Here is a 12,256-nt window from a genome sequence, read left to right as displayed (position 1 = left end):
GCTTCAACTATCTTGGGGTTTCTTGCCACAGCTTTCTGTGGGATTAGGGAAAGGGAGCTTTGGTTATGCTTGCTTTTTTAAAAAGCACAAGCTCTGTCATGACTTTTTTTCCATACTCATAAGACTAATATTTCTCTCTTGGCAATCAGTAAGCTGCTTGGTATTTTATCTTTTTTACCCTTCTGTTTGATTTGCATCGGTTGTATCCATAGAGATTGCATTTCCCATAATCATCTGGCAATTGCTAAAACTGTTGGATATCTTTGGGAAGATGATGTATGAAGCCTTTACTCTTCCTATGTAAGGAGTAAGACAGCTTACTGTACTGTACAGTTCTAAAAGCACCCCTAAGCAAACAGAAGTCCCCTCAGAAGCGTTGACTCCTTTGCTAGCTTGCATACCTTTTCTTGAAGTGAACTAGCTTGAGTCCTTCCAATGTTGAATAAACCAGCTGTGGTTAGCACTATAGGGTAGTTGGACAGTGCTCGTTGCTCTGTGGCCTTAACAAGGCTGCGTGCCCTCCTTTGTGTTGCTCAAGTTTCCAGTTGTCTTAGGCGAGTGTTGGCAGTGGACACGGTATGCACTCTGGAAATTCTAGGCTGTGACTTCTGTCTGTCTTCTGTGTTGCATTCAGCAGCTTAGGCTTTCCTTCACTTTCTTCAAAGCAGTGATTCCTAAAAACTAATATATAGTCTGGAACTTCAGCTTTGGAATATGCTGTATGGGGTTTTGGTTTTGCCTCTTTTTAGGAAGAGGAACGAAAGCGCCAAGAAGAAATGGAACGTCAGCGGCGGGAGAGACGATACATCTTGCCTGATGAACCAGCAATCATTGTACATCCTAACTGGGCAGCAAAGAGTGGGAAGTTTGACTGTAGCATTATGTCTCTTAGTGTTCTTCTGGACTACAGATTAGAAGATAATAAAGAACATTCCTTTGAGGTAATGTAGCTGTACTCCTACAGCTAGCCATTCTTGGTTCTTTTTAATTCTGTATGATAATGGGAGCATTCTTAAATTTTACAAGTTTATGATAGCATGGCAAAATAAAACTTATTTAAGTTTGTTTATTTGTGCAATACCTAGAAAAAAATGTCCAGTCTTTGCTACATAGTTTACAATAGCTGTATAGTCACTCGATGATACCCAGAAGAAAAGTGCAGGTTTTCAGGTATGGAACTGAGTTTATAACTTGCACAGCCAGTCTAGGTCCTAAACTACTGCAGTACAGGAAAGAAGCATTTTTATAAAGTTGTTAAGGTTTCCATATTCAAAGCAGATAGTAAGAAATCTGACACTGCTTGAAATTCTGACACGGTGAAAGTGGTAAGATAGTACCTCATAGCTATTTAATCATAAGTGTACAAGTTTTTAATATGTATTTTAAAACTTTTTGTCAGTTCTCTTTTTCTTCTTTATGTGCAGGTATCGTTGTTTGCAGAACTCTTCAATGAAATGCTTCAGAGAGATTTTGGTGTCAGAATTTACAAAGCACTGATTTCTCTCCCAGAGAGGGAGGACAAAAAAGACAAAAAAAGTAAAAAAGATGAGAGAAAAGAAAAAAAAGAAGAAAAAGATGATGAAACAGATGATCCAAAACCTAAGAGGAGAAAATCTGGAGATGATAAAGACAAAAAAGAAGATAGAGATGAGAAGAAGGTCTGCAGCTAGCTTATATGAAATACTATCCTGTCTCAATCAATGTTAAACTGTTCCTATTTGAATTTTACTTTATTGCTTTTGAAAAATCAGGGCTTGCAGTGTTAGTTAATTGATTTGGCTTGTTGATCTATTAAAATATGCTTCTGTCATATTCAGTAATTGAAAAATTTTATAGGTGTATTGGGGGTATTTTGACATTCTGCTATATCACATACATTTGTATTTGGTTTTTTATGTGGCTAAATATAAACATATGCAAATTTTGAATTAAGGGTAGTGAGGTTTTTAGTTCTGACTGGATAAATTTTTAGGAACTTTTGTTACAGAGGGAAGATAAAAGGAAAGATGATTCTAAAGATGAAGAAGAAACTGAAGATGACAATAATCAAGAAGAATATGATCCAATGGAGGCAGAAGATGCTGAAGACGAAGATGAAGGTATTTTGAATTACAAATTTTGTGGCTTTCAGAGATTTATTTTTTTTTTAATTGCCACAGAATATGTTTTTTCAAGCTGGAGAATGCACTGGAACTAGACAATTTTAAATTGTATTATTAGACTAATTTTATTTTAGTAATTCTGAGCAGATCTTAAAATGTAAGTGCCTTTGTGCTAGGCGTTGTATGAACATAGTTAATATAAACTAGCTGTGGTACTCAAAGTAAGGCATGCATATAGAAGTGGTTTTATTTTTTTCAGAATGCAGACCACTCGCAACTCCCATTGAAGTCAGTAGGAGATGTGAGTATTCAGCACCTCTGAAAAACCAAGCCACTTTTAAGTGCCTAACTTCCTATTCCTCAGTTCTGAAATGTCATCCTGTTTTTCATTGGCCAGAACGTAGCGTGGGGTGCTCTTTACATGACGTTAGGAGGAGTTGATTTCTGTTTGGGTGGGGTTGTGTTTGCCTGAAGAAACGGGGAAAAGGGGCTGGGGAACTTTCTTGTCTCCAGGGAGCAGCAGTAGCCTTCTTTCCCTGCTCGGAGATTCAGAAAGGCGCAAGACATGGTGTATGCTTTTTGGTTTGTACTTATTTGGGGGCTTTGTCCTTTTGTGGAGAGTTTTTGTTAGAGTTGTGGGTTTGAACTGCTTAGATACTGTGGTCATAACATTTTCTAACCAGCATTTTCAGTTGTTTTTTTGGCAGAGTACTGCACCAGCCTTAAAAAATTGGTGCTAATCTGTGGTTTTAAAAAAAAACTCTTATTTGCTTCTAATCTGGCTGTGAGAGTGCCCTGGGCTTGTCTGTTCCGTACAAGTACTGCTACTTCCCATAATCTGTCCTTGTGCCATTCCCAGTCACAGTTGCTGAGAACAATCCAACGTGCCATGGAGGTGCAGGAGAAAGCTATTGGTTCTCAGAAACATATTGGCAAAATTAGACAAGTGTTGCGATACATATTTTTGTTCCAAAGTTTTTCTCACAAGAAAGGTGAGCTTAAAGCTGAACTTGGCATGTGATTCTCTGACCAGACTTGCACATAAGGTATAGAGCTGCATGCCATAATCCATCCCTGCAGTCGTAATATTCCTCTTTCTCTCTTGATTTTAGATTTAGTTTTACTGTACTGTCTGCCTGTAAACAGAAAACCTTCCGTTTGTAATTCACGTCTAATAAGCAATGTGATCTGTAACTTCTTGGAGAATCCAAATCATAGTATCAGCAATATCTCACTCAGGCATGAGTATAAACACATGCTTTTAATTATATAGTGATACGGTTTTTGTGATATAAAATATTTGAGAGTAAATAGTACTGATCTTGTCATAATCGGAATAACCATAGCTGAATGCAGACTCTGCCAACCTCACTAGGGAGAATTGTGGTAGTTTTCTGCACACCACTTAAATAGATGGTGATGGTGGGTAGAGCTCCTTTTGGCCTAGTTAGCATTTGTTTCAGCTCTTCTATCCTGTGTGTGAAAGAAACGCAGGGGAAATAAAATGACAAATGGCTTATGTTAAAATAAGACCAGAGGAAAAAATCAAAACTTAACAGGACTTACTTAAATGCCATTTGTCTTTTTATTTTTCAGGAAAATAACTTAATTTCATATATTTGGGGGTTTATGTGAACTTCTTCAGTGAACATATGTATTTTGAGATAATGGTTATAGAATCATTTGCTGTGGGTATGTTGAATTTTCTTTCTGTTTTACAGACCGGGATGAAGAGGAAATGAACAAACGGGAGGACAGAAGAGAGGGAAATAGGCATTGTAAAGAGAGGTCATCCAAAGATAAAGTAATTAACACCTTTCTTAACTGCATATAACCTTGTTAGAGGTGTCCTAGTTAGAGCTTAACTTTATTTTTATTATAAGACCTATTGGCACACCTTGATTCACTTCTGGACTGAAACAAGTGTATAGAGAAGTTAGGGAGCATGTGACAGCTCTGGGTAAGGTGCTTACAACCTACTTTCACTTACATTTTAAAGTTCATTGGGTGAAAGCTGTTGGAAGAGCTTATGCGAGGTACTATTCTGTCTGAAAGATGTGAGGATTAATGCTGTATGTGCACATAAGAGGCAGCAGATGTGATTATCCATTATTTTTAAGTGCTGTATTCTTACATAAGAAAAGCAGAAGCTTAGCTTGATTGATTAACTGGCTTTTCAGTTGTGAGGCTTGGAATCATTATGTGATGATTTTACATCTTCCTGCAGGAAAATGAGTGCTTTTTGTGTCACGAGGCCAATAGCTTGCCTCCACAGTTCAGATGAAGGAACGGCATAAGTTTTGATTTGCTATGCTTAAACTTTCTTTATAAATGCAAGAACAAAACAAGTTTCTGACTCCCTTTATTTTTTTCTTCAAGGAAAAATAGGAGATGTAGGAATAGGAATAATGGCAAAACGCAGTCTGCAGAACTGCTGTAGCTGTAGATGCTCATCTACTACATGTTTATGGGGATTTCACTTTGAAAACAGTTTGGCAAAATAGATGATTGGGAGGAGATAGAAATTTTACTATTACTTGTTTAGTTAGGCTAATTCTTCCAATTTTTTGACATACTAGCATGAAAGTGTCTACTAGATGTTACTGTCCATTGTGCTGTAATTGTTCTAAATATTTGAAAGGTTGTCCTAAATAGCTTGCTTATATTATGTTTGAGCTCAGTAAGTAAATGCGTGTTCTGTTAATTGCTCAACTGAGAGTAATGATAAAACTAACAGAGGAAAACTTTTGTCAACTGAAAAGCTTATGTGTTTTTAGTTGATGGGGGGGAAAATTATATTCTAACTTCCTCATGATCCCGTAATGCATTTTCTGTAGGAGAAAGACAAGACGCAGATGGTAACTCTTAACCGCGATCTTCTGATGGCTTTCGTTTATTTTGATCAAAGTCACTGTGGATATCTTCTGGAGAAGGACATGGAGGAGATCCTGTACACTCTTGGACTACACCTGTCACGTGCTCAGGTGTTGTGTAGTAATAGAATCTCTTTGAAAATGTTACAGAAATGCTGCAAATGGGAGGAATATAGTTTAGCTTCTAAAGGCTGTTTCTTACAACCTTGATCCCTGATTTTTATGTAGCCGCTTCATATTTACAATGAAATACTAGTTTAATCTTTAGCAAATTGTCTTGGAATGAAAAGGTGAAGCTTGCAGCTCTTCATATGCCCATATTGTGTATGTAGCTTTTGTCTCAAAATGGTATCTTCCCCCTGCTCCCCAGCTTGTTTTCATTTTAAGCCCCAGTATTGTTAAAGTTCAAAAAGCTGTGCAATTTCTCTTAAGTTTTCCAAGCTAAAACATTCTTGTTTAGGTAATATAATGTCTCTGTATTAAGTAACACCATGTTTCTTTCCATGGCTGTGTTTTAGGTCAAGAAGCTACTTAATAAAGTAGTGCTTAGAGAATCTTGCTTTTACAGAAGACTGACAGATACTTCTAAAGATGAAGAAAATCAAGAAGAGTCTGAAGAGCTACAGGAAGATATGTTAGGTGGGTTTTAGGGGTGGGTTTTGTGCCACAAACTTCCAAAGAATTGTTTCTATGTGAATGATAGTGAGAGTTCCGAGATACTTGCTTTCTTGCAGAAACTAATTCAGGTCTGCAGGGAACCTGCCAGTTTGAAAAAGTAATTCTTGGCCAGTTCATAGATTACAGTTTTTCTGGCTTCTAACACACCTTGTTGCATCTATAGGATGAATCTTACTATCTTGGAACAGGAAGGAGGACAGATGTTAATGCTGAATATTGATGAACAACGTTTCTCATTCACAACAGTTTTGCAGTCAGGAGGATCAGTGCTGTAGGGAGTAGAGCCTGGTTTTTGAAGACAAATTACTGCAGAAAGGAGGCATAGAAGACTGTCATCAAAGAGCACGCTCCTTCCGCAGGGGTGGGGGTGGAATGTGAGGGGTAGACCAACAAACTTGAATCTATGTTTATTCTCTTAGGAATTTATTTATTTAAGATGTTTCTGAGGTTGATGACTAGAACAGAAAAATGACAGAATTATTATTTCCTAATCTAATACAGGAAACAGATTGCTGTTACCATCGCCTACTATAAAGCAAGAATCAAAAGCCATAGAAGAAAACGTTGGCCTCATTGTGTACAATGGAGCTATGGTGGATGTTGGGAGCCTTTTACAGAAGCTGGAGAAGAGTGAAAGGGTGCGGGCAGAGATAGAACAAAAGCTTCAGTTACTAGAAGAAAAAACAGGTGGGACATTACTTTGAAGGTGGTACTTACATGGATGCAAGACGCTAAGACTTTTTAAGTAGATAAACCAATTTGAGTAGTGTTTGTTATGTAAATTTCTTAGCTATTTGCTTACCAAAACTATTCTCTATTTCCCAAGCCCTTTGAACTTGCACACCAACTTTTGTTCAGTACCATTGTTGCCATGCTTAAATGCTTTTATCTTTTTTATTCAAGTTGAATGTAAGACTTCCAAATGTAGTCAGAATTTTATCAAATGGTAATGCAGTGCAGTTTTAAATATTCTTTAAAAATTAGTAGTTATGGTGTTGGCATGTAAATGGAATATTAAGATGCAAAGTACACAGCACTGGAAGTGACTCACGCTTTTTTCTCTCTTTTTTTTTTTTTTTTCTTTTTTTTTTTTTTTTCCCCCCCCTCCTAAGATGAGGATGAAAAGACCATACTACAACTGGAGAATTCTAACAAAAGTCTATCTACGGAGCTCAAAGAAGTGAAAAAGGACCTTGGCCAACTGCAAGAAAATTTGAAGATCTCGGAGGATAAAAATTTGCAATTTGAGGGTCAGCTGAATAAGACAATCAAAAATTTAGCTACTGCTATGGATGAAATACAGAGTGTTCTTAAACAGGTTAGAATTGTTTAATTCCATTTTTTATTATTGTATGCAGACTTCCTCAATTATCAGAACAAAAACTCGAGAATAAAAAAGAATCTTCACATGAATTCAGGGCAGTAGTGTCTTAACACACACATACATATATGTATGTATACACACACATACAAACAACATGTATTTTTCTAGGCTCAAAACACATGTTCTTGACTTAAATGTTTTTTAAAAATGTATAAATATTAATGTAAATTTCAAACCATCTTAATGTTTTCCTGTCCTTATCTTGTCCATCCCCAACAGTCCAAATCTGTTCTTCTGTTTGATCGGTTGGATGTAATTTTTCAAGGCAGAACTTAGGTATTTCAATTTATATGGGGGTATTTTGGTAGAATGAGTTTTAAGCAAACCACATAACACTCCAGAGCATTTCTATCCCTGTACAGAAAGATACTTGCATATTCCCTAGGAATGCTGTGCGAGCCTGTTAGGTAAGGATGAATAGAAGTAGGTTATGAAGGCTAGAGTGGCAAACTGGTACTGTGAGAGAGCCTTGCTTCTACTTCTGTCTACATTTACGTTGAAAAGGCAGTACAGCATCTACAAAAGCTCTAAAACCAACACAGAAACCCTAGAAAACTTGACAAATGTTAGAACTTTTCCCCCCCGCCTTGTAGGATACAGGTGATGCATCGTGTAAGTCACTGTAGCTTGTTAAACTGGCAGTACCTTGCAGCCATCTGTCATCGCTATTGCTACACAGTCCTGTGCTTCCACTACATGTTGTAGACCTGCTCCACCAGAACTGGCAGCTAAAGGCACTTCGTGTCCCTCTTAGCTCAGTTAAATCGCCTTGCTCAGTTTGTCTGGTATTTTGTGATGAAAATGTCTTCTGAGCCTTGTGTTTTCAGATGGCTTTGACCAATATAAGTATTTTATGTTAGAACTGCTATGGTAAATTTTTACCCTAATGTAATGGATTTTGCAAAAGCTGTTTTCACTTGCTCTTAAAAAAAACCCACCAAAACCCCCAAAAACCAAACCACTGACTAATCAACGGGACAGGGAGGGAAGGAAAGCCCAACAACCCCCAAACCTTTAGACTATAAAGTGAAGCTTCTGGGGATGTTTTTTGTGCTTCTCTTCAGAAGTGCTTAGGTCACATTTAATTTCTGCCCTGTCAGTTTTTCAGGAAGATACTGGAAATATGAATTGGTTATAACTAAACTGAGTACAGACATCAGTTCACGTACTGTTCGGTGTCCATGTTAAATACTATCTTTGTCTCATGCTCCTTTACAGTTCACATGAGAAACAGCATTTCTAGAATTCCTATTAGCCTCTCCCCTTTTTTTCTTTTGAAGGATATTGTGAAGAACGAAGATAAAGATCAGAAATCCAAAGAAAATGGAGCAAACGTATGATAAAACTGCTGCTGTTTAGAAGAATGGTGTTACATAATGTAATATAAATCATGATACCAGAATGTATGGGAAGTGATGCATGTTTGATTTTAGTAGTATAAATATCTTAGTTCCAAAAGATGTATAAAGTTTTATGAATGTGAGTGTCTGCTTCTGAAGATTGCTTGTAATTCTTAGCATTCAATGAGACACTCCTCAAGTGAAAATAATTTTGCATTGCAAAATGTTTTAGGATGAACTTTGTTATAGTTTTAACCCTAATAAAGTTCATCAACGTAATGAACAGTAGCAAGTATTTAATTACCAAATGTTTTTCATTAAAGTCTAGTGAAATCAAAATTTTCATTATTTATAGAATTTCCATTTTTAGGTTTTTATTTTTATTTCGGTCTAATTAGTCTTTTTAAATTCAAATATAAATGACAAAATAGCATGCTGCTTGATTTTGCAAGTAAAGAATTTTTTTTTTTTAAAAAAAAACCTCCCTGGGTTTTTTTTTTTTTTTTTTTACTTGTCACAACTTTCTTTTCCCTTCCAAATGTAACTTTCTTCCCCAAAGCTGCTTGTATTAAAGCCTCATAATATACAGTAGTTCAGATGAGTTAAGAAAGCAATAGAAACCTACCAAAATACTGGTAGGGTTGTGAGATTTATATGAAAATACATGGGCCTGTTTTAAATGTATGTCATTTGTTTTCCTTTTAATTGTTCTTATCTTTGGATTAATATATATGCTCCTTTTTAATAACAAATGCAGTGGATTAAAATGTATGGTTGGATACCAGGCCAGTAGATGTCAGAATAATGCCTTACATGGAGAAAAAGCTACCATTGTAAGCTGCCTTTAATTAAATTTGGACTTCTTTCTTAATATGTGTAATTACTTCAAAGACTTTAATCCAGCAAAAGAACGGATACACAAGTATCAGTACTCCATGTTATAATTACTAAAGGAGCAGGACACAACTTGGTTTGTTGAAAGTGGGTAAGATTGCCTTCCTTTGCGTTCACAAATCACTAGAGATCTAAATGTGACATCATTGTCAAAGGCAACTTATTCAAATAATGTGAAATATGAACAATTGTATTTTGGTGCAACTTCCAGGAAAATTAAGGGGTTTGAAGGTTGGGACAGAAGTGTTTTCTTACAGAAATGGTTAATTTTAGCAGATCTTTTCTTTTTTAGCCTAGATGTCCTAGGTAACTAAATACCTGTTAGGAGAGTGCCATAATATGTATGAATAAACTACATGGAAACTCATGTAGCTTTACTGAGATAGAGATTAAAATGCCTGAATTTATGTTCAGAAGAGTCTAAGCTGGTGCTTTTATCACTTAACTTTCTTGGCTCTTTTGGAGCTAAACAAGTAAAATATCTTTTTTCATTAAAATAACATGCATAAGCTTCCCCCTCATTCATCTCAGTTGAGTTACTGTATGATATCTTAACTCTTCACACTAAAGTAGGAAGTACTACAAAAGCACTAATTATTGCATATAAGTACACAGAAAATGCATGCTTTATGAATTGAGAGAACATCTCATTAGAATGATTGAATGAGGATGGTGATAAATCTTTTGAAAAGCGTTATCTGTGGTGTACAGATGGTGTTAACAAATTCTTTTGTAATCAAATTATATTTTTCACCTTTACCTTTGTACAAATTGTTGACAGCATGTTTCATTTTTGACATTGAGCACCGTTTATTTGAATGGACTTGAAAGGATTGCGTTTGAAATACTTTGTTCATGAATTTTCAGCAGTATGTGTGAACATACAAGAAAATAATTCCAGAATTCAAGATAACATCTTTTTAGGCACACTGAAACGTCTGTTGAAATATTTTGCTGGGGTGTTTTTACCTTAAACTGCCAAGCTGAAAGCAGATGTTGCAACAAGCAGGCCTCATCTTGTATTTCAGTGAGTGGCCCTGTGAAATAGTTGCTAGAGGGATACAGATTTTTACAGTATTTAAGAAAACAAGTATTTGTTAGAATGAGTGTAATCTTTCTCTACATTGTTTTGATGTAATAGCGTTTCAGATACTATGTACAGTCTGCATTTATGTTGGAAAGGAAATTCAAAGGGTAAAGAATAAAGGAAAAACCCAAGGAAAAGTTTTACGACCTACGCAGAGTTTGACCTGCTCCTGAAGCACAGCTCATCTGAAGACCAACAACTACCTTTCCACACCGTTTAAGTTGCTTTACCAAACACCACAAGGTTCTGTATCTACACGCCATCAGAGCTGGTCATTGGCTAAAGCTTCTTGGTAATGTTCCCAAAAATACAACTAATTCTTAAGAAACCTGAGTATCAGTAATGGAGGTTTGGAGAAGCAATCTTCTGTCAGTTTTAATTTATGAATGCTATTTTTCCGTTTCATGTCCACACTTCCCACCTCCTGGGCTTTCCATTTCTAAATCTTTCATTATCTATCAGTTGCTGGTGAAAGGCTGATAGAAGTGAGCCTAAGCCGCGTCTTACTCTGGTGTCTCAACATCCAATTTATTTGTAGTTTTACAATCATCATAGATGCTCTGTGGAAAGTAGTAAATCTCAAACTGCCTCGTTCTGCTACAGCAGGCCAGCAAATGGAATCTGATCTCAGTTTATAGATTATTTCCCTCCCCTTTTGTACGTTGTCTAGTATGGGGGAATTAATGAGTTAAACCCTTACAAACTGATACTCAGACTAGTGGATGCCTGTGAATAAGGCTAGGAAGAAAGTTCCATGTGATAGATCTGCATGCAAAACAGTCTAGAATAAAGTAGCCTCTCTTGAGGCCCCTTTGCTTTTGCTCTGACAAGGAAAAGGCAGAAGTATGTAGTTTCAGTGCTACATAGCAACAGTGGCAAATAGACCAATAGTGAGTTTTTGCTAGAGTTTTTGCAGTGTTCGGGGTTGCATGCAGGACAACGGAGCTGCTTCCAGCACCACTGCATGTTCTCCCTTGATGAAGACAGGTAGTGTTTTCTTGACTCACCCTGTGCTTGATGCTTGTGCCCGTAGCGCCTGGGTGCTGGCTGCAAAATCACTTCCCGTTGCTGCTTGGTTTATTCGGTGTCCTCTGGCTCAGCCTGGGTGCCCTGAAGTGTACAATGGGAAAGTTGGAATTCTCGGTCTGGTGCCCGTGGGTATCCACAGACCCAGCATTTACAATTGAGTTGTTTCAGAATCTAACATTATGAAGCCTAGTCCTTTAACATAACATTTTTTCAATGTTTAACTGCTTTGAGAGATGAACGGCTTTCAGTTCATCTTCCTTCTGAGTAATTTACTGTGTGAGTATCTGTTTGGACTTCTGTAACACAGTTAACTTTCACTGATAATTCTATCAGGAATCTGCACAAAACATGTTTTTTTCTCTTGCTTCTCTGTAATCTTTGTGTACCCAGGTCAGGTTCTTACCTTGAATGCATTTGTCCAGTGCAGTTTATATTTAAAAATATAAAAAATATAAAATAATTCATTTTGAGTGACTGAGTCTTATGGGCAGCAGTAGATTGCAGAATGTGTAGGTAGCACAATCAGTACGCTTATGCTAATATTTTCTAGAAAGCAGAAATGGTTCAAGTAGAAATTCAGCTGGGATTTGTATATTGCACTGTAGTGTGACAGTAACGATGGCACACACAACGAATACCTCTACTCAGCTATCAAAACTGGCAGTGTCTTAGCACCAAACTTAACACTTTTGCATACTGGGTCTTATTAGATGTATTGCAAGAAAGTAGTTACAGTAAAAAGCTCTAATAACAAAATGCATTACTTTTAAGCAAAAAAGAATTTTCCTTTTTTATTCATTCACTATATAATCTATAGCATCAGGATACAGAGTATAAGTTCAGAGTTTTGGAACACCCCAAATACTGCC

General features: G+C 36.7%; 1 protein-coding gene across 1 annotated transcript in view; it reads left to right on the top strand.

Moving 5' to 3' along the window:
• Window positions 1-11,804, top strand: part of CCAR1 (cell division cycle and apoptosis regulator 1) — a 30,854-nt gene extending 19,050 nt beyond the window's left edge. Inside the window, 9 exon segments of the mRNA XM_009636987.2 lie at window positions 750-941; window positions 1,425-1,658; window positions 1,988-2,099; window positions 3,824-3,906; window positions 4,940-5,086; window positions 5,494-5,614; window positions 6,155-6,340; window positions 6,766-6,971; window positions 8,318-11,804. Coding sequence (XP_009635282.1) covers window positions 750-941; window positions 1,425-1,658; window positions 1,988-2,099; window positions 3,824-3,906; window positions 4,940-5,086; window positions 5,494-5,614; window positions 6,155-6,340; window positions 6,766-6,971; window positions 8,318-8,377 — 1,341 coding nt within the window. The 3' untranslated portion in view covers window positions 8,378-11,804.
• Window positions 11,805-12,256: the final 452 nt, after the last annotated feature.

The sequence above is a fragment of the Egretta garzetta genome, unplaced genomic scaffold (assembly GCF_000687185.1).
Source record: "Egretta garzetta isolate BGI_Z169 unplaced genomic scaffold, ASM68718v1 scaffold204, whole genome shotgun sequence".
In the NCBI taxonomy this organism is placed as follows: domain Eukaryota; kingdom Metazoa; phylum Chordata; class Aves; order Pelecaniformes; family Ardeidae; genus Egretta; species Egretta garzetta.
The sequence above is the reverse complement of the archived record's forward strand: the minus strand, read 5'-3'. Positions and strand labels throughout refer to the sequence as shown.